General features: G+C 66.3%; 2 protein-coding genes across 6 annotated transcripts in view; one reads left to right on the top strand and one right to left on the bottom strand.

The window, feature by feature from the left end:
* The window catches only part of LAMA5 (laminin subunit alpha 5), a 52,463-nt gene extending 36,980 nt beyond the window's left edge, over nt 1-15,483 (top strand). For both annotated transcript variants that reach the window (XM_067708653.1, XM_067708652.1), the window contains exons 36-80: nt 163-307; nt 495-635; nt 745-906; nt 1,093-1,194; nt 1,299-1,382; nt 1,971-2,201; nt 2,721-2,834; nt 3,058-3,185; nt 3,414-3,494; nt 3,597-3,811; nt 4,247-4,347; nt 4,581-4,761; nt 4,850-4,999; nt 5,380-5,531; nt 5,600-5,710; nt 5,903-6,014; nt 6,449-6,619; nt 6,795-6,991; nt 7,236-7,352; nt 7,460-7,614; nt 7,878-8,019; nt 8,120-8,222; nt 8,836-8,946; nt 9,759-9,938; nt 10,036-10,184; nt 10,264-10,434; nt 10,534-10,670; nt 10,755-10,908; nt 11,072-11,205; nt 11,280-11,442; nt 11,514-11,636; nt 11,730-11,878; nt 11,969-12,101; nt 12,175-12,321; nt 12,426-12,556; nt 12,648-12,812; nt 12,899-13,028; nt 13,108-13,253; nt 13,334-13,526; nt 13,618-13,782; nt 13,888-14,050; nt 14,174-14,307; nt 14,381-14,474; nt 14,645-14,764; nt 14,924-15,483. In XM_067708653.1, coding sequence (XP_067564754.1) covers nt 163-307; nt 495-635; nt 745-906; nt 1,093-1,194; nt 1,299-1,382; nt 1,971-2,201; nt 2,721-2,834; nt 3,058-3,185; nt 3,414-3,494; nt 3,597-3,811; nt 4,247-4,347; nt 4,581-4,761; nt 4,850-4,999; nt 5,380-5,531; nt 5,600-5,710; nt 5,903-6,014; nt 6,449-6,619; nt 6,795-6,991; nt 7,236-7,352; nt 7,460-7,614; nt 7,878-8,019; nt 8,120-8,222; nt 8,836-8,946; nt 9,759-9,938; nt 10,036-10,184; nt 10,264-10,434; nt 10,534-10,670; nt 10,755-10,908; nt 11,072-11,205; nt 11,280-11,442; nt 11,514-11,636; nt 11,730-11,878; nt 11,969-12,101; nt 12,175-12,321; nt 12,426-12,556; nt 12,648-12,812; nt 12,899-13,028; nt 13,108-13,253; nt 13,334-13,526; nt 13,618-13,782; nt 13,888-14,050; nt 14,174-14,307; nt 14,381-14,474; nt 14,645-14,764; nt 14,924-15,054 — 6,418 coding nt within the window. In that variant the 3' untranslated portion in view covers nt 15,055-15,483. The remainder of the gene's footprint in view (nt 1-162; nt 308-494; nt 636-744; nt 907-1,092; nt 1,195-1,298; nt 1,383-1,970; nt 2,202-2,720; nt 2,835-3,057; nt 3,186-3,413; nt 3,495-3,596; nt 3,812-4,246; nt 4,348-4,580; nt 4,762-4,849; nt 5,000-5,379; nt 5,532-5,599; nt 5,711-5,902; nt 6,015-6,448; nt 6,620-6,794; nt 6,992-7,235; nt 7,353-7,459; nt 7,615-7,877; nt 8,020-8,119; nt 8,223-8,835; nt 8,947-9,758; nt 9,939-10,035; nt 10,185-10,263; nt 10,435-10,533; nt 10,671-10,754; nt 10,909-11,071; nt 11,206-11,279; nt 11,443-11,513; nt 11,637-11,729; nt 11,879-11,968; nt 12,102-12,174; nt 12,322-12,425; nt 12,557-12,647; nt 12,813-12,898; nt 13,029-13,107; nt 13,254-13,333; nt 13,527-13,617; nt 13,783-13,887; nt 14,051-14,173; nt 14,308-14,380; nt 14,475-14,644; nt 14,765-14,923) is intronic.
* A 213-nt stretch (nt 15,484-15,696) lies between these two features.
* Nucleotides 15,697-22,489, bottom strand: ADRM1 (ADRM1 26S proteasome ubiquitin receptor). 4 transcript variants are annotated; one of them, XM_067708669.1, is made up of 10 exons: nt 22,366-22,489; nt 20,639-20,852; nt 19,801-19,917; nt 18,385-18,508; nt 17,756-17,842; nt 17,079-17,160; nt 16,628-16,860; nt 16,377-16,534; nt 16,127-16,229; nt 15,697-15,917 (listed from the first exon to the last, which is right to left on the bottom strand). In XM_067708669.1, the coding sequence occupies exons 1-10, from the start codon at nt 22,395-22,397 to the stop codon at nt 15,811-15,813; spliced, it is 1,257 nt and encodes a 418-aa protein (XP_067564770.1). In that variant the 5' UTR covers nt 22,398-22,489; the 3' UTR covers nt 15,697-15,810. The 4 variants fall into 4 exon arrangements, with proteins under 4 accessions (XP_067564770.1, XP_067564772.1, XP_067564771.1 ...); XM_067708671.1 differs by lacking the exon at nt 22,366-22,489 and adding an exon at nt 21,620-21,774; XM_067708670.1 differs by lacking the exon at nt 22,366-22,489 and adding an exon at nt 21,110-21,376.
* Between the last annotated feature and the right edge of the window lie 647 nt (nt 22,490-23,136).

Raw genomic sequence — 23,136 nt, 5'->3', positions numbered from 1 at the left:
TCCCGGGTCGCCTGCCACTGAGCCCTGAACCCATCCAGCCCCCGGTAGTGTCCCCGGCGCTCAGGGGGGCACCACCTTGGTGGGGGGCACCTCTGGTCTCTCGTGTCAGTGTGAGGGGCCGGGTGGAGGAGAGGCCCAGCGGCTGCTGAACCCTCACGGCAGGTGCAGACCCAACGTGGCCGGACGCCGCTGTGACACTTGTGCTCCCGGGTTCTACGGCTTCCCCAGCTGCCGCCCCTGCGACTGCCACGAAGCAGGCTCTGCACCTGGAACATGCGACCCCCTCACAGGCCAGTGCTCTTGCAAGGTGAGGGCGGTCTGGGGCCAGCCCTGCCGACACAACCCCACCCCATCCCTCGTCTTGTCTTCTCAGCGGACTTTCGTCTCTCTGGGAGGTTGTAGGCGCCTTTGGGACAGTCAGCCCAGTTGTGGGGTGACAGCCAACACGGGCACACGGCTGACCGCCCTGCCCTGTCGTGCCCTCCTGCCCCCAGGAGAACGTGCAGGGCCCGCGGTGTGACCAGTGCCGCCTTGGGACGTTCTCCCTGGACGTGGCCAACCCAAAAGGCTGCACCCGCTGCTTCTGCTTCGGGGCCACGGATCGCTGCCAGAGCTCCGCCTACGCCCGCCGGGAGGTGTGCGGGCAGGACGGGAGGGGACTCAGGGAGGGGGTCTGAGACGTAGGACGGGGCCCTGTGATACGCGAGGGCATGCGCCTGTGTTACCCACCCACGTGCCCTGCAGTTCGTGGACATGGAGGGCTGGACGCTGCTGAGTGGTGACCGGCAGGTGGTGCCCCACGAGCGGCAGGCAGAGGGAACACTGCTTCGCGCGGACCTGCGGCGCGTGCCTGAGGCCTTTCCCGAGCTGTACTGGCAGGCCCCACCCTCCTACCTGGGGGACCGGGTGAGCAGGCCAATTGGCCCCTGGGAGGGCACCCAGAGGGTGTTCAGGACCTCCTGGAGGCCTGGGGGGGGCCGGCAGTGAGGATGCTGGTGTCCAGGGAGGGATAGGGTGCCTAGAACCACTGCCGTCGACTCTGGGCCCGTGGACGGGGTCTGGCCAGGTCGCATCCCTCTGTCTGGCTTCCAGGTGTCGTCCTACGGTGGGACCCTCCACTACGAACTGCACTCGGAGACCCAGCGGGGAGACGTGTTCATCCCCACGGAGAGCAGACCAGATGTGGTGCTGCAGGTGGCCCACCGGGTGGTCTTGGCAAGGGCGGGCAGCGGGCACAGCCGAGCCGGGACCGTGGGCAGCCCGATTCCTGGCCCTCATCCGCCCACACGCCTCCCCAGGGCAACCAGATGAGCATCGCGTTCCTGGAGCCAGCGTACCCGGCGCCCGGCCACGTTCACCGCGGGGAGCTGCAGCTGGTGGAGGTGAGCAGCCGTCTCTGGCCCCCAAGGCTGCAGGGGCTGCTCTCCGTGTAAGAAAACAGGGTCCAGGAGTGGGCGGGACCCTCGTCAGTGCGCCTCTTTTCTGGTTCCCCGTGGGGGTAACGCTCCTGGGCCGAGTGCTGGCTTGCAAACCCCTGATCCCTGACGGGTGAGCAGCTCCTCTGACACCTGGCCCTGGGGTTCCCTCTGCAGGCCACCAGCTTGTGTCTTTCGTCCATTTCCTTTCCGAGGGGTTTCGTGTTATTCCTGAGGTTCACCCTGTGTCCTGGCTTCAGAGCTGCGATCGTCTTGTTTTAGTCTGTACTCTTGTAGCCTGTGTCTTTCTGTAAGATCTTTTCTGATGAACAGACGTTCTTGCATTTGATGTACTCAAGTCGTTCATTTTTCATTTGCAGTTAGTGCTTTCGTGCGTTAAAGTCTTTGCCTCTCAGATCAGACGTCACTCACCTGTACCGCGTGTCCCCCCCCATGTGTCCTGCGTGCCCCCACCCCCCCGCGGGAGGGTCTGTCCTGGGCTCCTGTTGCGCCCCGCTGCGGCGGCCGCACTGAGGCCCTGTCATGGCCGCGCAGGGCAATTTCCGGCACATGGAGACGCGCAGCGCTGTGTCCCGCGAGGAGCTCATGATGGTGCTGGCCGGCCTGGAGCAGCTGCACATCCGCGCCCTCTTCTCGCAGACCTCCTCAGCCATCTCCCTGCGCAGGGTGGCGCTGGAGGTGGCCAGCGAGGTGGGCGGGGGACCTCCGGCCAGCAACGTGGAGCTGTGCATGTGCCCTGCCAACTACCGTGGGGACTCGTGCCAGGTGAGGTGGCGGGGGCAGGCACCGGGCTGCCGCCGACGGGTCGCCCTGCCCCGCGTGCGCACGTCCACTCTCCCCCGAGCGTCCACGCCTGGCCTCCGTCTCCATCTCACTCCACCTCTCCTCCTACCAGCTGGGTATCACGCTCCCGGCAGCTGACCTTCCCACCACAGGCTGAGCCGGCCACTTGCTCATCCGTCTTGTTAATCCGCTGTCACCTGCCCCCTGCCCGGCCCCCCGTGCACGCAGCTGGTCTTCATCTGTTCAGTGCCCAGTCCGTCCCACGTCCATGGTTTACCCAGACAGCATCACCGAACCCTCCTCCCCTCCCTCCGCCCGCCTGGAAGAGGTGTTTGGAGGAGAACAGGAGGTGGTCCCCTGAGCCCGCGGCATCTGCGTGGCTTTATGGGCGGTGACTGTGCCTTCAGCGGTCGGTCAGGCTCAGGAGCGGGGTCCCCGGCTGCCCCCACACCAGGCTGGCCCCGCCTCCTTTCCTGACTGTTGATGCCCACCCGCCCCCAGGAATGCGCCCCTGGCTACTACCGGGACGTCAAAGGTCTCTTTTTGGGTCGCTGCATCCCCTGTCAGTGCCATGGCCACTCAGACCGCTGCCTCCCTGGCTCGGGTGTCTGCGTGGTGAGTGGGGCCCCGCAGGGGAGGGCGGCCACCAGAGGCGCAGGGTAGGGAAGACCAGGGGGCCTTTGGTCAGTAGTTACGGGTACGCTGAGGTCTGGGGGAGGGGAGGGGCTCTGGGCAGGGCACCTGCTGGCAGTGGGCGGAGTCCTGCAGGGTGGGGGTGGGGGAGCTGGCGGGAAGCGAGGCCTCCGCCGTCGGTGCTGATGTGTCCCGTCTGCCCCAGGGCTGCCAGCACGACACCGAGGGTGACCACTGCGAGCGCTGCCAGGCCGGCTTCGTGCGCAGCGGACCTGAGGACCCTGCGGCCCCCTGCATCAGCTGCCCTTGCCCTCTGGCTGTGCCTTCCAACAAGTGAGCTGGGCCACAGCCCCTCCAGGGCCCCGGCCATTGACTGGTGGACCAAAGTCCTTAAAGACCCGGAATGGAATACCACCACCCCCTACCTGGTTGGGTCAGCACTGCCCTCTGTGGAGGCCGGGGCATCCGGGGTGGGCCCATGAAGTGGGGGACCCCCCCCCCCGCTTACCTGGTGCTCACCTGGAGCGTGCTGGGGTGTAACGACCACCTCCGTCTCTGCAGCTTCGCCACGGGCTGCATCCTGCGAGGTGGCCGCGCCCAGTGTCTCTGCAAACCCGGCTATGCTGGGGCCTCCTGCGAGCGGTGAGCTGGGCAGGCGGGTGCCTGACTGGGGCGGGGTCTGCGTGCGTGGCCCCGGGGACGCTGCGTTGCCTGCCAGCACCAGCCATGATCCCGCCCCACCAGGTGCGCACCCGGCTTCTTTGGGAACCCCCTGGTGCTGGGCAGCTCGTGCCAGCCCTGCGACTGCAGCGGCAACGGCGACCCCAACATGCTCTTCAGCGACTGCGACCCCCTGACGGGCACCTGCCGCGGCTGCCTGCGCCACACCACCGGGCCCCGCTGCGAGAGCTGCGCCCCCGGCTTCTACGGCAACGCCCTGCTGCCCGGCAACTGCACCCGTAGGCAGGGAGGGCGGGGCTGAAGGGCCCCTGGGTGTCCCACCCGGAGCAGGCTGTGTCCCGGGCCGGGCCCAGCGTGGACAGGGTGGACCCGACCAGGCCCCCAGGACTCACGGTCAGGAGACCCCACGGCCAGGCCGAGGGTCACTTGGGGACTCTGGCCTCTCCTGAGGGAGGGCACCCCACGAGGGCTCTGACGGGTCCTCTGGCTGAGCCCAGGCTGCAGGGGAGGCGGGCACAATGGGCCGGTGAGCAGGCAGCTGCATGGTTTGGACCTAGGTGGAGCAGGGAGGGGATGAAAAGTGAGGGCCTGGGGGCTTCACTTGGGGCAGGATGGAGATGCGTGTGGAGTAGGTGCCCAGTAAGGGCTTCCCGGGGTGGGAGGGAAGAGGCTGGGTGGGGGTCAGGGCTACTGTCACAGCCACCCTTCTGCAGGGTGTGACTGCTCCCCGTGTGGGACGGAGGCCTGTGATCCCCGTAGTGGGCGTTGCCTGTGCAAAGCGGGTGTGACCGGTCAGCGCTGCGACCAATGTCAGGTAGCGCTGCCAGGGTGGGGCGGGGCCTTGATTTTGTGGGTGGGGCCTTGGTGTGGGGGTGGGGTTTTGTGGCTGTGGGGCGGGGCCTTGGCGTAGGGGCGGGGCTCGGGGCCAGAGGGATGGGGTATGGGTGTAGGGGCAGGACGTCATGGCTGGAGGTGCAGGCTCTCAGGGCTGAAGGAAGCTGGGTCTTACGAGCTGGGCAGAGCCCTGACTGCAGTTTGTGCCCCCAGGAAGGACACTTCGGCTTTGAGGGCTGTGGGGGCTGCCGCCCGTGCGCCTGTGGCCCAGCTGCCGAGGGCTCCGAGTGCCACCCCCAGAGTGGGCAGTGCCACTGCCGGCCCGGGACTGGGGGTCTCCAGTGCCGCGAGTGTGCCCCCGGCCACTGGGGGCTCCCTGAGCAGGGCTGCAGGCGTGAGTGCGGGCCGGCGGGACACCTCGGGGCAGCAAGGAGTACCCCAGGGCCCTCAGCCGGCCACTCACCCCACCCCTCCCACCCCAGGCTGCCAGTGCCAGGGCGGCCACTGTGACGTCCACACGGGCCGCTGCACGTGCCCCCAGGGGCTCAGTGGGGAGCGCTGTGACACCTGCAGCCACCAGCACCAGGTGCCCATGCCAGGAGGGCCTGGGGGCCACGGCGTGCACTGCGAAGGTGTGTGCCTGCCCTCCCCACTGCCCCAGCCGCCTGGCCACACCCGGCTCCCCCGCCCCTCCCAACTCCATCTGGGATGGTGCCAGTCCCAGCGCCATGCTGACTCGGTGACCCCGACGTTCACCTCCACCTCCAGATCAGTTCTCTGGTCCCAGCGCTCCTTGTCAATTTTCTGAGAGACCCCACGGCTGTCCTCCTGTTGACCCTGAGACCCCCACGCTGACCTCTGCAACCCCTAACCTCGTAACCCTCAGCCCAGCTCAGTACCCCGTTCCATCTCCGTGACCCCTAGTGACCCGCTTCTAGCTCGCCGACCCCATGACTCTCTGGTGGTCTCAGGCCCACCCCTCACCCCACGCCCACCTGCCCCCTGCCCTCAGTGTGTGACCACTGTGTGGTGTTGCTCCTGGACGACCTGGAGCGGGCTGGCGCTCTCCTCCCCGCCATCCGGGAGCAGCTGCGTGGCGTCAATGCCAGCTCCATGGTCTGGGCCCGGCTGCACAGGCTGAACGCCTCCATCGCCGACCTGCAGGTACTGCCCGGCCCGGCCCCCAGCCTCCCCTGCCCAGGTCGCAGGCTCTCACCTTCCCCTCCCCGCAGAGCCAGCTCCGGAAACCTCCTGGCCCCCGTCATGAGACTACACAGCAGTTGGAGACACTGGAACGACAGACCTCAAGCCTCGGGCAGGACGTGCAGCAGCTGGACGGCCAGGCAGGCGCCTGGGGAGCCCTGCCCCAGAACCCAACCCCTGGAATGCTTCTCCTCCAGGAAAGCCCTTTCCCGGGACCGCTTTCTCTCAGCAGACTCCTCCCCAAGAGGCCTCTCTCCCCGGGCCCCAAACCATCCAGCGTCACCCCTGACCCGCAGCTCAGCCTCGAGGCCTGATGGGTACTTCATCCACAGGCCACAGGGGCCCGAGCCCAGGCCGGCCAGCTTCTGGACAGCACCGAGGCCACGCTGGGCCGGGCACAGACGCTGCTGGCAGCCGTCCGGGCTGTGGACCGCGCCCTGAGCGGTAGGGGCTGGTCCACCTGGGCAGGGCGGGGAGAGTCAGGGCAGGGGGCGTGCCTCCAGGGGGCTCGGCCTTGAAGAACCGGCACGTTTGGATGTTTAGACAGGGAGATGGGCCTCGGCCGCGGAAACAGTGGGTCCGGGCTGGGAGGTGGGGGCACGCGGGCCCCACAAGACGGGCCAGTGCCCCCGCCCACGGGCTGAGCAGACGGCAGTGGTGGGGATCCTGGGGGGGCGCCCTGGGAGGTGAGGGGGTGTGGCGAGAGGGCCGGCGGCCTGGAGCCAGGAGCTGGGGGCCGTCCGGGGCACGCCGGCTTACACAGGGGTTAGCTGAAGATGCTTGACTGGGCGTTTCTGGCTCGGAAGCTAGTGGCAGAGGTGTGCCCGGGCAGCAGGCCAGCCCTGGGCCCTGACAGCCCGTTCCCCAAACCCACACAGAGCTCGAGTCCCAGACGGACCGCCTGTCACCAGCCAACGCCTCAGCCCTATCGGGTGAGCAGCTGCGCCGGACACTGGCCGAGGTGGAACGGCTGCTCCGGGAGATGCGGGCCCGTGACCTGGGGGTTCCGCGAGCCGCCGCTGAGGCTGAGCTGGGGGAGGCCCAGAGACGTGAGTGGTGTCAGCCCCAGCAGGGCAGAGACGGGAGGGGTGAGGACCCGGCTGGGGGCTCTGGGGCTGAGGTCAGCCTGGAGTGGCATCCCGTCAGCTTGGGAGGGTGGACGGGGACTGGCAGGCACCAGGAGTCACTGCCCCAGTGACCGTTCCTGCCCTGGGCCTTGGCCAGTGCTGGCCCATGTGCAGGAGCAGCTGAGCAGGCGCTGGGAGAGGAACCAGGCGCTGGTAGCACGCACCCGAGACCAGCTGGCCCAGCACGAGGCTGGACTCATGGACCTGCGGGAAGCCCTGAACAGGGCGGTGGGCACTACACGGGAGGCGGAGGAGCTCAACAGCCGCAACCAGGAGCGGCTGGAGGAAGCCCTGGTAGGGAGCCTGCCCCGCGACCCCGGCCCCGCCCCCTCCTCCCCCAGCCCCGCCCCCTCCTCCCCCAGTCCCGCCCCCTCCTCCCCCAGCCCCGCCCCCTCCTCCCCCAGTCCCGCCGCCGCCGCCCCCCCCCCCCCCCCCCCCCGCTCTCATACTCATCATCCGCTACCCTGTCACCCCACCCCTTTATTTTCCTGCCTCATCCTTGTTCTATCATGTCTTTCTCACTCCCCATCGTCTCCAGCAACGGAAACAGGAGCTGTTCCGGGACAACGCCACTCTGGGGGCCACTCTACAGGCCGCCAGAGACACCCTGGTCCGGCTCACTGAGCTTCTGCGCGGCATGGACCAGGCCAAGGAGGTGAGCACTCCCCCCTCCCAAAGGGCTGCACGCTGAGCGGGGGCAGATCAGGTGGGGGTGAGTAGGGGATGGGGACGAGGGTCCCACCTAAGCCCACCCACCCCCAGGAGTACGAGCACCTGGCTGCCAGCCTGGACGGGGCCCGGACGCCCCTGCTCGAGAAGATGCGGGCCTTCTCCCCGGCGAGCAGCAAGGTGGACCTGGTGGAGGCCGCCGAGGCCCACGCGTGGCAGCTGGACCAGCTGGCGCTCAACCTTTCCAGGTACTGGGCCCAAAGAGGGTGCCCGGGGGCGTGCAGCCAGGGCCTGGAGGTGGCCTAGCTGGTCTGGGAGGGCTCTTAGAAGGAGAGGCCGGTGTCCCTGCAGGGGCCGGTCAGAAGTCTGGGCCCAGGGTGGCAGGAAGAAGCAGGACAGGCACACAGGGCGGTGCAAGGCCAGGAGTCTAGAGCCGCCAGGCAGGCGGAGGCCCGTGAGGTGGGCGGAGCCCCCACCCGCACCCTAGGATCCTCCCCGCTTCCCCTCACAGCATCATCCAGGGAGTCAACCAGGACCGCTTCATCCAGCGGGCCGTCGAGGCCGCCAACGCCTACAGCAGCATTCTGCAAGCCGTGCGGGCCGCCGAGGGTGCCGCCGGCCAGGCGCAGCAGCAGGCGAGCCGTATATGGGCGGTGAGGCCCCGACGGCCCCCACAGCCCCGGCGGGAGCCCCTGTTCCCTTGCAGCTCCACCGGGCAGGTGTGAACTGCATCCTGTTTCTCTGTGTCTACAGGTAGTCGTGCAGCGGGGCCTGGCGTCCCGAGCCCGGGAGCTGCTGGCGGACAGCAGTGCCCTGGAGGAGGCCGTCCTTGGGGAGCAGCGGAGGCTGGGCCTCGGTGAGTGCCGGGTCCAGCTGGGCGTCCGGGCTCCGTGGGGACCCTCGCCTTCCGGCCATGTGGGTTGTGACCGTGTGAACCAGGGTCGCAGCTGCCCTCGGTGGGAACTGCCCCCACTGCTCGGCAGGTGCGTCCCTGGGAGCTCTGCGAAGGCCCACCACCCCCCCTGGCCTCGTGACAGGCCCCCGGGACGTGGAAGGGCCTGGGGAAGGGGACGTGGGGCCCAGCTCGTGGTTTCCCTGATGTCCTGGCTGAGGGCCGTGTGCATGCCAGGCCGTCGAGGAGGAGCGGGTGGGGAGCGGGCAGTGGGGTGCGCCCTCTGCTGCTAGCACCTCAGGGCACTGGTGGCCACGAACAACGGCTCAGCTTTTCTGAGCCTCCATTGCTTCACCTGTAAAATGGGAATAACTGCCTTGGCTGTGGGCCCAGGAGGCTGCGCCAAGACTTGGGCACCAGGGCCACCCCAAGCTGAGGGCCCTCGTGTCCACATGTCTCCATCTGACCGTGTGCGTGTGAGCCTTAATCCTCCCTGGTCAGGAGGGAGGACTGAAATGGGCTGCACCTGTACCCTGGGGGTGGGGGCTCCTCGGGACTGAGGCTGCCTGCCCCGCAGCGTGGGCCACCCTCCAGGGCACCGGGACCCGGCTCCGCGATGCCCGGGCCAGGAAGGAACAACTGGCGGCCCGACTCCGGGAGGTGCAGGCCATGCTGGCTATGGACACAGGTAGGGTGGGTCTCCTTCCTGCCCCCGCCCTCACTGCTTGTCCCCAGAGCTGAAGAGACACCTGTCCGGATAGACATCAGCCAGTCTGTCCAGTAGGCTCTGATGGGGGACGTGTTCACACTTGCGCCATCCGGAGTGGTGGCCGGGGCGGCTGAGGGGGACCCCTGTGTGGGCAGCTCCAGCCCTGGGGACCCTTCCCAGCCCTGGGGATCTGCTTCTGGTCGGAGACAGATGCCAAACGAACGTAGCCCCGGGCAGCAAGTGAAAACTGGAAGGGGCAGGGAGCGCGCGGAGAGAGGTGGCGCGGGGCAGGCGGGAGTGTGCGGCAGGGACTTGGGGCATCTGGGGGAGGTGGGGAGGGGGGAGGTGGAGGCAGCAGCAGAGGCCAGCATGCTGGAGCTGAGGGCTTGGGGGCCGGGGGGCCAGGAGGGCTCAGGGCAGAGGAGGGATCCCTGCCGACTCGAGAGTCGACCTTCCCCACAAGCCTGGGTTGGGGCCACGGGGACTCTGGGGGGGGGGTGCGCTCAGGAGAGATGGTGTTGGCGGGGGTAGGGGGGGCCATGGGGAGGCGGGGCTGAGCCAACACTGGGTGACCCAGCTGTGGCGAGAGAGGCTGGCACAGGAGGAGCCGTCTGGGAGAGGACGGAGGGTGCGTTTCCACCGCGCTGAGGCTCTCACGAGATCGGGGGCGGGGGTGACATCCCTGTTGCTGGTCTTGGCATGGGGGTCTATAGTGGTCTCCCCAGATGGGGATGAGGCCCCCCGATGGTCCTCACTTGCCCCCCGCTGAGCCTGCACACTGCCTGCCACAGACGAGACAAGCAAGAAGATAGCCCATGCCAAGGCCGTGGTCACCGAAGCCCAGGACACGGCCGCCCGCGTGCAGTCCCGGCTTCAAGACATGCAGAAAAACGTGGAGCGGTGGCAGGGCCAGTACAAGGGCCTGCAGAGCCGGGACCTGGGCCGGGTGGTGCTCGACGCAGGCCGCTCAGGTGGGCCCTGACGCACAGTGCCCCGACAAGAGGGCGGGCTGGGGTGGGGAGGCCAGGGGCTCAGGGCTGCCTCCCCACATCCGCTCCGCCCCTGCAGTGTCCACCCTGGAGAAGACACTGCCGCAGCTGCTGGCCAAGCTGAGCCTCCTGCAGAACCGTGGGACGCACAACGCCAGCCTGGCCCTGTCGGCCAGCATCGGCCGCGTGCGGGAGCTCATTGCCCAGGCCCGGGGTGCTGCCGATAAGGTGCGTGCGAGTGCCAGGGCCAGGTGGGCGTCTGGGAGACCAGGAGGCAGACGCTGATGGGCTCTGTGCCCCCACTCAGGTCAAGGTGCCCATGAAGTTCAACGGTAGCTCAGGGGTGCAGCTGCGCACCCCTCGGGACCTCGCCAGCCTCGCCTCTTACACCGCCCTCAAGTTCTACCTGCAGAGCCCAGAGCCGCCGCCCGGCCAGGTCGCCAGGGACCAGTTTGTGCTGTACATGGGCAGCCGCCAGGTAGCGGGTGGGCTCGGTGGGCTGGGTGGAGCCGGGCGCCAGGCCGGAGCGGGTGGCCCACGCCGGGTCCCTGTCCCGCTGAGTCTCCTGCCACCACAGGCCACCGGCGACTACATGGGTGTGGCTCTGCGTGGCCAGAAGGTGCACTGGGTGTACCGCCTCGGGGCGGCAGGCCCCACGGCCCTCAGCATCGACGAGGACATCGGGGAAGAGTTCGCAGCCGTCAGCATTGACAGGTGGGAGGCCCGGCCCTCACGGTGCTCCCCCCACCGCCAGCGGGACCGCGCGGCCACGCCTCCCTCTCTTACTTCTGCCCTCAGGACGCTCCAGTATGGCCATATGTCTGTCACAGTGGAGAATCAGATGGTCCAAGAGACCAAGGGTGATACGGTGGCCCCTGGGGACGAAGGGCTGCTCAGTGTGCAGCCGGATGACTTTGTCTTCTACGTGGGAGGCTACCCTGGCAACTTCACGGTGAGCCCGGTGCGGCCTGGGTGCGCCGCCACCCCGCCCTGCACCCCTGTCCCAGGAAGTCCTGCTCAGGGTCTGGCTTCGGTCCGTCGTGCTGTAGCCCGAGTTCCTCCCCTTGGGTCGGTCCTGGGCGGGGAGGCTCCCTGACCATGTGCTGTGCCCACAGCCTCCCGAACCCCTGCGCTTTCCCGGCTACCGGGGCTGCATCGAGCTGGACACGCTGAACGAAGAGGTGGTCAGTCTCTACAACTTCGAGAAGACCTTCCAGCTGGACACAGCCGTGGATAAGCCTTGTGCGCGGTACGTGCGGCCTGACCCCCACCTCACCGCGGCTCGGCCCGCCCTCGGCTGACCCTGCCCCCTCTGACCCGCAGCTCCAAGTCGACCGGGGACCCGTGGCTCACGGACGGTTCCTACCTGGACGGCTCCGGCTTCGCCCGCATTAGCGTGGAGAGCCAGCTAAGCAACACCAAACGCTTCGAGCAGGAGCTGCGGCTCGTGTCCTACAGCGGGATCCTCTTCTTCCTGCGGCACCAGGCACGTCCGCCGTCCCCACGGCCCGGCCCGCCAGCCCGCCCGGCCCACGCTGACCCTCCCCTCCCCCCCAGGACCAGTTCCTGTGCCTGGCCGTGCGGGAAGGCAGCCTCGTGTTCCTCTACGACTTCGGCGCAGGCCTGAAGGAGGCCGACCCGCTGCAGCGCCCGCCACCTCTGACCACGACCAGCAAGGCGGTAGGGCTGGGCTCGGGGAGGGCCGGCGTGGGGAGGGGCAGGGGGGTCGCAGCTCTCGCCCTGAAGGTGCCACCCCGTGCTGGCGCTTCCCAGATCCAGGTGTTCTTGCTGGGGGGCAGCCGGAAGCGCGTGCTGGTGCGCGTGGAGAGGACCACGGTATTCAGCGTGGAGCAGGACAGCACGCTGGAGCTGGCCGACGCCTACTACCTGGGGGGCGTGCCACCCAGCCACCTGCCCCCGAGGTGAGCACTGGCCCTGGGGTGGGGCGGGCGTGGTGGGCAGGGCCTGGGAGAGGCCACCCCTGACGCTCGTCCCGCGGACCCTCCCCGCAGCCTGCGGCGGCTCTTCCCCTCCGGAGGCTCGGTGCGCGGCTGCATCAAGGGCATCAAAGCTCTGGGCAAGTACGTGGATCTCAAGAGGCTGAACACGACGGGCATCAGCTCCGGCTGCACCGCTGACCTGCTGGTGAGCCCCCTCCCTCCCCCAGTTGCGCGCCCTCTCCGGCCGCCGCGGGCCCTTACGGTCACCCTGCCCGCAGGTGGGACGGGCCATGACTTTCCACGGCCACGGCTATCTGCGCCTGGCGCTCCCCAGCAACGCCGTGCCCCTCACGGGCAACGTCTACTCCGGCTTCGGCTTCCGCAGCAGCCAGGACAGCGCTCTGCTCTTCCACCGAGAGTCCCCGGTGCGTCCGCCCCGCCACCTCTGGGGCAGCAGGGCGGGGCTGGTGGCCCAAGGGAGGGAGTCTGGGCCCCCGGCCTGGCCCGCTGACCTAGCCACTGTCCCCAGACCGGGCCATGCGAGGTGTCCCTGCAGCAGGGCCACGTGACCCTCCGGCTTGCAAGGACCGAGGTGAAAACGCGACGAGGCTTTGCCGACGGGGCCCCCCATTATGTCACTTTCTACAGCAACGCCACGGGGTGAGTCCGGCTTACCTGGCCTCTCCAGGGAGGGGGCACAGTAGAGCCGGGGTCGGGGGCAGGGCGGGGGAAACGCTGCTCTCCTCGCCAGGCTCCGGCTCTATGTGGACGACCAGCTTCAGGAGATGAGGCCCCACCGGGGGCCGCCACCCCAGCCCCAGCCTGAGGGGTCGAGTCAGCTCTTCCTGGGGGGCTTGCCCAAGTCTGACGCCCTCCATAACTTCACTGGCTGCATAAGCAACGTTTTCGTGCTGCGGTGAGCTGAGCGGGCCCCGGGAGGGCTGGTGACGACCCACCGGCCCGGCCCAGCACCGACCCGCACGTACCCCCTGCCCTCCGCAGGCTCCTGGGGCCGCAGCGCGTGTTTGACCTGCAGCAGAACCTGGAGGGTATCAACGTGAGCTCAGGCTGCGTCCCGGCCCCTCGCACCCAGGCGCCAGATCAGAGCCCGCGAGGACTGCGGGCCACGAAGGTGGGGACAAGGGGCTGGGGTAGGCAGAAGGTGGCCTCCATGCATTCCTGCATTCCCTCATCCCCATCCGACCCCCCAGGCCTCCCGCCGCAGCCGGCAGCCCGCCCAGGACGCTTCCTGCTCGCCACCCTGGCCCCGCAGGGCCATACGAGATGCCTACCAGTTTGGGGGTCCCCTGTCCAGTCACCTGGAGTTTGCACACGTCCCGCCCCCCACCAGTGACTGGTAAGGCCAGGGCCGGCGGTGGGGAGAGGGGGCTGCCGGGGTAGGGGCAGCCTCGGCTGACGCGCCCGCCTGGCTTCCAGGTCGCAGCTCTCCATGCTCATCCGCCCGCATGCCCCCCGAGGGCTCTTGCTCTTCGCTGCCCCCCTGACGGCCAGCAGTCCTTCCCTAGCCCTCTTCCTGAGCCACGGACGCTTTGTTGCTCAGACGGAAGGCCCTGGGCCCCAGCTCCGAGTCCAGAGCCGCCAGCGTTCACGGACTGGCCGGTGGCATACAGTGAGGGGCTGGGGAGAGGGGACGCAGGGGCGGGGTGGGGTGGGGCACTGGCCCTGCGGGCTCCCATCCTGACGTGCCTTCCCACTCCCAGGTGTCCGTGCGTTGGGAGAAGACTCGGATCCAGCTGGTGACGGACGGGGTCTGGGCCCAGAGCCGGGAGGGGCCGGGCCGGCGGCACCAGGGGGAGGAAGGCCCCCGGCCACACACTCTCTTTGTGGGGGGCCTCCCTGCTGGCGGCCACAGCCCACAGCTCCCGGTGAGAGCCGCCTCGCCCCAGCCTCCCACCCCTGCCCCGCTGGACGCTCTCCGCCCTCCTCGGCACCCCAGGCACCTGACCCAGCTCACCCCTGTGCCCATGCAGGTGGCCATCAGCCGCTCCGGGTTCAGTGGTTGTGTGAAGAGACTGAGGTTGGACGGGCAACTCCTGGGAGCTCCCACCCGGGTGGTGGGGGCCACACCCTGCTTCTCCGGTCCCCTGGAGAAGGGCCTGTTCTTTGCAGGCAGCGGGGCAGCCATCACTCTAGGTCTGTCCCCTGCTGGCGTCCCCCAGTCCCCTACGTGCCTGGGCTGGGGTGGGAGTGACGCCCAGAACAGGGCGGGGGGGCCTGGGGCCGAGGCCTTCCTCTTCTCACGGCCCCTCCCTGCAGACACCCTGGGGGCCACACTGCCTGACCTGGGCCTGGAGCTGGAGGTGCGGCCCCAGACAGCCACCGGCCTCGTCTTCCACTTGGGTCGGGGCCCAGCACCCCCCTACCTGGAGCTGCGGGTGCTGGGGAGGCAGGTAAGCGGGTTGGGCCGCAGCCTCAGGGCGAGATCTGGGTTGGTAGGGCCCTCCTGACCCGCTGCTGCCCCAGGTCCTGCTGCGGGCAGATGACGGTTCAGGCGAGTTCTCCACACTGGTGACGCTCCCCGAGGCACTGTGTGATGGGCAGTGGCACCACCTAGCAGGTGAGCTGGGCCCTCCTGACCCCACCCCCGCTGGGGGCAGCTGTAGACCCCTGGGGCGGGGGTCGGGCAAGGACTCAAAAGCCGGAGCAAAGGGGCAAAGGGCCCCGATCCTGTGGCTGGCTGGTGAGGGGCGCCCCAGCCCGGCCACAAGGAACACCTGTGCCCGGCAGTGACCAAAGGCGGGAACAGGCTCCGGCTGGAGGTGGACCTGCAGAGCAACCACACCCTGGGCCCCGCGCCGGCCGCCCCGGCTGACGCCCCAGTGCCGCTGTACCTCGGGGGCCTGCCTGGTGAGTGTGGCCTCGGCCTGGGGGCAGGGGGAGGGAGGAAGGCTGTCCCTGGGGACCAGGCACTGGGGTCACCCTGCTTTCCACCCCGGTGGGGAGACCGAAGCCTGGTGGGATGCCGGCCTCTGCTCCAACCCGTCTCCCTCCCTCCCCCACCCCCAGAACCCTGGACGCAGCCTCCAACCTACCGCGGCTGCATGCGGAATCTGGTGGTGAACCAGGCCCTGGTCTCCTGGCCTCGTGCTGCGGGCGTGCAGGGGGCAGTGGGGGCCAGCGGCTGCCCAGCCACGTAGCACAGCTGCCCCTCTGGGACCCCAGCCACCAGCTCCAGCAGCCAGGAGAGGGTTTTCAGAGCCCCCAGGCCCAGAGCCCCGAGGCAGGCCGCCCCATCGGGCAGGGTCCTCCCCCACCCTGGAACCCCCAGCCCCTCCACACAACCTGCTGACAACACGCCCTCGGCCGATTTTTTAGATGGTTTGTGTATGTTTGTTCATGTAGACAGACTGCAGATTCTCCGGGAGATGAGTCCTATTTCTGGGAATGGTTTAAGTTATGTCTGACTTTCTAAGGGAAAGGGTAAAACACTGCAAAATGGGGGTTTTATATTTTTTATCATCTTTCAGTTTAATTATGAAATTTCCCTTCCACCAATTTTTAATGGGAGCTCTGTAAGTCATTCATCCCTGCTTCTTGACACAAAAATTAAAGTCACTTCTGTGTAACCGAGTGTCAACTTTAAATGGAGAAAAAGAAAAGCAGTCCAGCGGGTCTGGAGGTCCGAGGCGAGCAGAGCGCTCACGTGCGGAGCCCCTCCCCCAGCACGCCGGTCCCTCAGAGTCAGTCAGAAGCGGGACCTGGAGGGGCTTCTCCCGATGACGGGGGGACGGACGGGGCCGTCACGACCCACCCCGGGCACGCAAACCAGAGTTGGCAGATAAAAGAGAAGACTTTTATTGATGAGCAAGTTGGGACAGAGATGGGAGGGGCGCGCTCACACGCCCCCGCTGAGGCCACACGGCCGGGCGGCCAGCCCTCTGACAGCAGGCGACTCAGTCCAAGCTCATGTCCTCCTCCTCGTCCTTCCTGTCCTGCCCGCCGCCCTCCTGCTGCTCGGGGCTGGCACTGCTCTGCATGGCTTTGGCAAATGCTTCCACATCTAAAACCAATTTAAAAGCACGAGGTGACCTTTTTAGGCCCTGGCTTGGCCCTGCTGACCAGGGGGCTGGGAGGTGGAAATCAGATGGCGGCCAGGGCCATGGGGACAAGCCAGCCCCGAGCTCCACAAACCAACCGGGGAGGCCTTTGCTTTCAAATGCAAGGAGAAAACCACCTCTGCCTCGACTGAGGCGAGGGACAAGTACTTACCGCCCTTGTTGGCGGCCTCCACGGCCTCTGCAGGCAGCCCGAACTGGCACATGAGGGGCCCCAGCTGCCCCGAGGCCAAGGCCGCGCTGAACATGCCCAGGGCCTGCAGGGAAGAGCCAGGCGCCTGAGTCCATGCAGAGAACTGGGGGAGCCACAGGGGCAGGGGTGCTCAGCACTGCGGGGGCTGTGCTGCCGTGGGCAGTGCCCCCCACTGCGAGCACACAGCGGGGCACCCGGGCCACGCGCCTACCTGCTGGAACTGGGGCGAGGTCAGCGTGTTCTGGATCTCCTCCGCGGTCTGTGGCAGCGACTCCCCAGACGGCAGGTAGGGCAGCAGGCGCTCCTGGACATCCGCGTTGGCAAGGATGGGGGCCATGATCTCGGGCGTCAGCACGCTGGCCAGGTCCACTGGGGCACAAGCAGGTGGCCATCAGTGGGCGGGCCGGCAGGGGGCAGCAGGCACCTTCACCCCCCAGCCTGGGGCCGACGAGCACATGTTACCTTGCTGGCTGCCTCCTGGCCCAGCCGGCACGTTCATAGTGGCTAGAATGCTCTGAAGGTCGCTCAGCTGGATGGGCTGGGTCGGGCTGGCGGCCGTGCTGGCTCCATTGCCTGGACTGGGCGCGGGGCTCGGGCTGCTCACCGAGGCAGCTGCTGGAGCGGAGGGGGCTGGGGTGGTGCGCGTGGAAGGGGCGGTGGAGGACGGGGTGACTGCTGCCGACGGGCTCCGGGAGCTGGGAAGAGTGAGGCCAGCGCTGCAGCGGCTACGCGCCCACCAAGGCGCCACGTCGGTCCTGCCCCAGTCCTCGTGCTGCCAGGGCCCCAGGAGAGCCTGAACCACGAAAAGGGACGGACCCTCCCCAGATACCTATTTTGTCCTTCGGCACCTCCTACATCTGGCCCCCGTGGAGGAGGGGACACGGCCACGCCAGATGTGCGGCGTGAGGCTCACCTGGGGGAAGAGCTGCTCGCTGGAGGCCCTCCACTCCCCAGTAGGCTGGCCAGGCCTGGCCCCGTCAGCGCCCCCAGGCCACCTACCAGGAGCAAGGAGACACAGCTCACACATCACGTCCTGCTGGAGGGCCCGCCCCCCCCCCCCCCAGGAGCAGAAAGGCCCCGCACTAAAGCCAGTGGCCGAGCAGGGGAAGGTGGGGACCACAGCAGGCCCGCGGGGGCCCAGGAGCAGCGACTCCTCAGGTGTGTCCTGGCAGCTGAATCTGCTAATCAGACCACCTCTCCGTCCCGTGACCCTACTAATGCACCTGGGTTCAAGGTAACGTGGAGTTCAAATCCCGTACAAGTAACCAGTGTTTCCAAAGTGTCCCAGAAACACGAGCCTGACAGGAGCTGGCAGCAGGCAGGCCAACCCAGGAGACCAGGGGCCCCGAGCACGCCTTCCCAGGCCCAGCACCTCAGCCAGCCATGCTCCCCCGAAGTATGGAACTGGGTCCTCCCTGGGGGCCCTGGAAGGCCTTGCCCACCCAGCTCCCAGGTCAAACCCTAAGGCAAAGCAGCCCCCTCCCCAGGGAGGCCAGGGCCCAGAACATGCACAGGTGCCGCTCAGAACCAATGAGAAGCGGCAAGGCGTCCAACTCCAAAGCAAGCTCGCGCGGGCCCGGGGCCCCTCACCCAGTCCTCCGAGGCCGGCGGGGCCGATGAGCTGCATGAGCTGGCTGTGGCTCATGTTCCCCAGCAGGCTCTGCAGGCCGCCCTCACCTGCAAGACAGGAGGCGCTCAGGCCCGGGCCTCCAGCTGTGCGCACGCCCGCTGCCACGGTCCAGGGCCGGCCCCCACCTCGGCTGCCCCGAACTGTGTGGCGAGTGTCTCCCGACACGAGCCAGCGCAGTAGGGCTCGTACACCGCTTCACCACGTGGAGGTGGGAGCACCGAGGGGGAACTGCCGAGAGGAGCTTCTAACCTGGACACCTCTACTTCCATTAAAAACCACCGGCCCAGGGCTTCCCTGGTGGGGCAGTGGTTGGGAGTCCGCCTGCCGATGCAGGGGACGCGGGTTCGTGCCCCGGTCCGGGAGGATCCCACATGCCGCGGAGCGGCTGGGCCCGTGAGCCATGGCCGCTGAGCCTGCGCGTCCGGAGCCTGTGCTCCGCAACGGGAGAGGCCACAGCAGTGAGAGGCCCGCGTACCATTTAAAAAAAAAAAAAAACAAAAACAAAAAGCCACCGGCCCACACCCGCAGGGATCCACGTTGGCAGAAAGCTACTCTGACCTCACCGCACATCCGGGAAGGGGACCATTACCGCCCAGCGCAGACAGCTCGTGGCCTGCGCTTCCGCTCGCCCCCAGAGCTCCAGGCATCGGCGGGTTGTTCAGATACTCGTTGACCTTCCGGCAGTGCTCCTCATCCTGGTCCGTCTTGGGCTCCTGCGGGGAGGACACGGCAGCAGGCGCAGCTGAGCAGCCACCCATCAACAACCATCCTGACAAGGGACCTGAAGCCTGGAGAGGTGCCACCTGTCCGCGGCCACAGCAAGGAGAGGCCCCGGCGGGGCGCACGGGGACAGCAGCCCGATGTGCCCGCTGGGGCTGTGCGAACACCCATTTTACAGGCGGGGAGACTAAAGCACTAGGCGCGCTCAGCACAGGGCAACGCCCTGACCCTCCAGACGCGGTTGTTTCCGCGACCGTCTAAAACCGCAAATCCTTCAACACGTGTACTGCTGTGAAATAACCCTGCTACCGCACCACTGTCCACTGACCAGCCCGTGGCCCTCCAGGGTTAGCTGGGCACTGACTCTGAGCGCTTGGGTGTGGGCAGGGGGGCATCAGGCAGCGCCACCCTGTGGGCACCCCCAGAACTGTGAGACAAAGCACCCAAGAGTCACCGAGCGTGTGTGCAGTGGGCCTGCAGGGTCAGGGGGTGGGGGCCGGGGGAGGCACACAAGACACAGCCCTAACCTCAGAGCAGAGGGGAGCAGAAAATGCAGTGGCTGGTGTGAGTCTGACAACTTTTCTTGGCGAAACTGTGGAGGAACAAGCTCTACACCAGCGACTGGCAAACCACGACCCCGTCTGTGTTTGCAAATAAAGTTTTACTGGAACATGGCTGCGCCCATCCATTTACTTCCCGTCCACGGCCACTATCACACTACCTCAGCAGGTGCAACACAGACCATCCAGCCCACAGAAGAAAACCTTTCCTGCCCTGTTCTAGAAGGTGCTGGGGGGAGGGCAGCAGTACAACCTCTGTCAAAACTACAAACGCAGGTGCATACCCACTGCACGAGCAAGTCCACTTCCAGTGGGTACGAGGACGGCCCGATGCACTGCCACCCAGAGACCCACAGAGCACACCACGGGAGAAGAGGCAGGACAAGGGACACCGCACAGGCTCACCCCTGCTTTTGGTCCAGGATGCTCATGACCCTGGGTGGGGGGGCCCCTGGGAGACGAGCAAACCACAGGCAGAGACAGGACCCAGCCTGGAAATCACTCCTGTCGGTCAGCCAGGGAATTCCATCCTCGAAAGGGCACCCAAAGCCCAGCTACAAGTGTCTGGACTCTGGCGGAGCCTGTCCCCAATGCCCCCCGCAACAAGGCGATACACTGGAATCCTCAGGTTCCACGGCAGCACGGTCAGCACCGGCTGGTCTGTGAAGGCGAGTTCGACCATCCGCTGAAGAAGCTTCTAGCCTAACTGTACGACACCTACACACCTGCATCCAGAAGAAGAGGCGTTTGGACCCCGCCTTGAACTTGAGCACGTAGACCCTCCCGCTGGGGCACTGCGGCACGCGCTTGAACTCGCAGTCGTCGGGGAAGATGATCAAGTCCTAGAGGGCAGCACACGAGCAGAGTCAGCTCCACGAAAACAGCACTGCCGAGCCCCAGAACCTCCAGGAAAACAGGCTGGACCCTGTGCCTAAGTGAGTGCGGGTGCGGGGAGAGGACACGGGACACAGACGCCGACAAGTCGCCAAGCCCGTCACCAGCAGGGTCTCTGCAGGGCAGACAAACGAGGGTCTGAGGCACCGCACGAAGGTCATGAGGGCCAGGAGAGGGGCTCGGTGCTGAACAGGGAAGGAGGGCTTCCGGCTCCTGAAGGATTTCTAACAGAGACGTTTTGGGAGCAACATTCCAAGATGAATTAAAAAGTCAACTCTGACCTGCTCTCGAACCTACGAAAAACGATTTAGTCTGAAGAACGAAGAACACTAAGTAAGATGACTGCTAGAGAAAGCTTTCTGGAGGGCTGTGATAAAGATCAGGATTTTTACATGGTTTCTCCAATTCTAGGCACCTAATCTTCAGTTTTAAACACACATACACAGATGGGAGAAATCTATATAATCATTGAGGCTAGGAAGCCCCACAGGCAGAAGAAAACAGCTGATGAGGGCACTAAACTAATGGATCCACACATCCCACCAACACACGCCAAACGGGGAAACAGCTGCTCTGTGCCCCAAGCATGGTGCCCTCCTGTAAAAACCACGCTGTCCTGACGACTGGACGGGAGTCCTTAGGATGAGGTTCAGGCTCCCAGACACTTACGTCTTCCACGTTCCCCGATGTCCTGTCTTTCCAGCAAAAGTGAATGAGGGAGTCATCCGTCTGCTGAATGTACACAAGCCCTTTCCGTTTATCTGGGGTGACAGTAGTTCCTTTCAATGACATTTTTCCGGCCCGAAACTCCACCAAATACTTGTTGGAGGACCCACGGGAGCCTGGCACCAGGCTTGGAAACAGAGCGCCTGAAGTCGTCATCCTGAAAGAGGGACCAGCATGCAGAGCCGGTCACTACCGTAGCACCTCCAGATGCGACGCGGGAGCGGGAACGGGAACGGGCAGAGGGAAAGGGCCTCTCTCTGAAGCCCAGGCTGTCCCCTGCTGGGGGCAAGGGGACAGGCCTCAGCCGCCCCACAGCTGCTGCCGAACTCCTCCTGGGGTGGACCGACCCCACGGTACCTGAGCCCGTGGAGCCAGGTCCCCAGCTTCTCGTGGTTCTCAAACAACGAAATTTACCTCTGCATCTAGACCCCATCACAGCGGGAGACCCTCGCCACCACCACCTTCCGTACTTTTTAAATAAACTGTCCTTTAACCTGCGGCTCCGAAAGATTTAAAACCTCGATCTGGGCAGGCACACCGCTACCACACTGAATGAGAGACCACACTTGGGCCTAAACCTAGTTTCCATCGGACACACCGCCAGTGAACTGCAGCGCGGCCGGCTCGCTCCCTTCGGAGACAAAACACGAGCACCTGGGGAAACGCAGGCCCGCGGCCGGCCGACCCGCTCCCACCCGCAGGCCCCACCGCCCGACGCCCTCGGCTACGGCCGCGGCAGGCCCGGGGCGGCGGCCGAGCTGCCCGAGAGGCAGGCCCCGAGAACCCCGGCCCGCGCTCGGCCCCCGACCCGGCCCCCAGCCTCTCCAGCCCCCGCCGACCCGGCGCCCGCCCGGGGGCCGCCGAAGGCGCAGGCCCCGCCCCTGGCCGCCTCCGTAACCGTCCCCGCCCCCGACGACCCCGCACCTGGGCCGCGCCGAGACTCGGCAGAGAGGCGCCGTCAGGACTCGCTCTTCCTCCTCGGCGCCTGCCGGGCCCCGCCGGAAGCCCTCGCTTGCCCCGCCCCGCCTACCGCTCTCGCCGCCGATTGGGCCCCGTCAGGTGAGGGACGGGCGCTGGTCCGCGGGCGATTGGTGAGGGCGGCCGCCCATTGCGCCGCCAGACCCGCCCCCGTGCCGGCGGCTGTCTTCCGGCGGAAGCGCGGGCCGGCAGCGTGCGGGCCAGAGCGGCCTCTATTGTTGCTGTGTCATAGGGGCGCGGCGGCGGCCCCTGGCGGCGGCGCCGGGAACGGCGAGTAGGGCGCGGGCCGAGCGGTGGGCATTGGACCCGGGACCCCCGGACCGCGGGGCTGGCCGAGCGGGCGCACCTGCGGGGAGCGGGGCGAGGTCTCTCAGGTTCGCGTCCCGGGGGGAAGGTGACCGACTGCAGCCCCGGACGCTGGCGCGTGGGCCCAGCTCCCTCCGGACGAGCGGTGGTCTCGTGGGGGCGCGTGCGGCGCACAACGCGGGGTTTAGGCAGTGGTCCGGCCCCGCGCCCCCAGACCCTGCTCAGTAACTGCCCCCCATCCTCCCCGGGCCCTGGGGATCCCCCAGACCCCCTATAACGGTGACGACATGGCTGCCCCCCTGTCGTCCCCTGGGCCCTGGGGGGGTCCCCCAGCCCTCCCCCACAGTAGTGATGACATGACTGCCCTCCATCCTCCCCAGACCCACCTATAACAGCAGCATCGCGGCTGCCCGCTCATTCCCTGTCCGATGTGTGCAGTCAGAACAGAGTGAAGGCAGCTGCCCTCCACAAACCTGGACTAGATAAATGTAAGGCACTGCCTTCCCACTGCTTTTGTTTTCCCCGTCATTTACACCTCTGTACATTTCTGCAGGGCAGAACACACACACCGGGAGCAATGTGCCCTCCCAGCCCCACACTGACAGTAACATGTGACTCCCTGCTCCAGGCGTGCTTGATTTCCTATCAATGTGTGTGTACGTAAAATTTGTTTTTAAGCTTTTTATGAAAGGTATAGAAGTTAAAAGTATTCTTTTATGCAACATTGTTTTTTTATTCATGTTGACACGTGTAGCTCTAACCCATCCATTTTAACTCCTGTATAATATTCTGATGGATGGAATACCACAAGTTCTGTATTCATTCTTTTGTGATCTAAAGATTCACTAATTTTTTTTTGTTACAGAAAATCGAGCTGTTTTTCATTTAAAAATATTATTTGTGTTAGTAAGAAAATGCGTTTGTTATTTTTAAATTAGTTAATATTTATTTTAAAATGTATAATGTGGTAAATATCCATAGATAAAACTCACATAACACAAAAGCTCTGTGGGGTTCTTGATCATTTTTGAGAAACTAGAGGATTCCAGAGACCAAAGCGGTGGGAACGGCGAACGTGAAGCAATTCTGTGACCTGTGACCACGGTCACCACCCCCGCAGCAATACCGTCCTGGGCCTTGGGAAACCAGGCAAGAAA

Source organism: Pseudorca crassidens, chromosome 15, assembly GCF_039906515.1.
Source record: "Pseudorca crassidens isolate mPseCra1 chromosome 15, mPseCra1.hap1, whole genome shotgun sequence".
NCBI classification, from domain to species: Eukaryota; Metazoa; Chordata; class Mammalia; order Artiodactyla; family Delphinidae; genus Pseudorca; species Pseudorca crassidens.
The sequence above is the reverse complement of the archived record's forward strand: the minus strand, read 5'-3'. Positions and strand labels throughout refer to the sequence as shown.

Bases quoted from the DNA above. Each gene is read 5' to 3' on its own strand.
- ADRM1 (XM_067708669.1), bottom strand. From the start codon at position 22,397: ATGAGCGGGCAGCCGCGATGCTGCTGTTATAG. The intron at 16,861-17,078 runs GTGAGCCTCACG...CACTCTTCCCAG, and splicing joins GCGAGCAGCTCTTCCCCCAG to CTCCCGGAGCCCGTCGGCAG. The intron at 16,230-16,376 runs GTAGGCGCGTGG...TCTTCCCTGCAG, and splicing joins CCTCGCCCCAGTTCCAGCAG to GCCCTGGGCATGTTCAGCGC.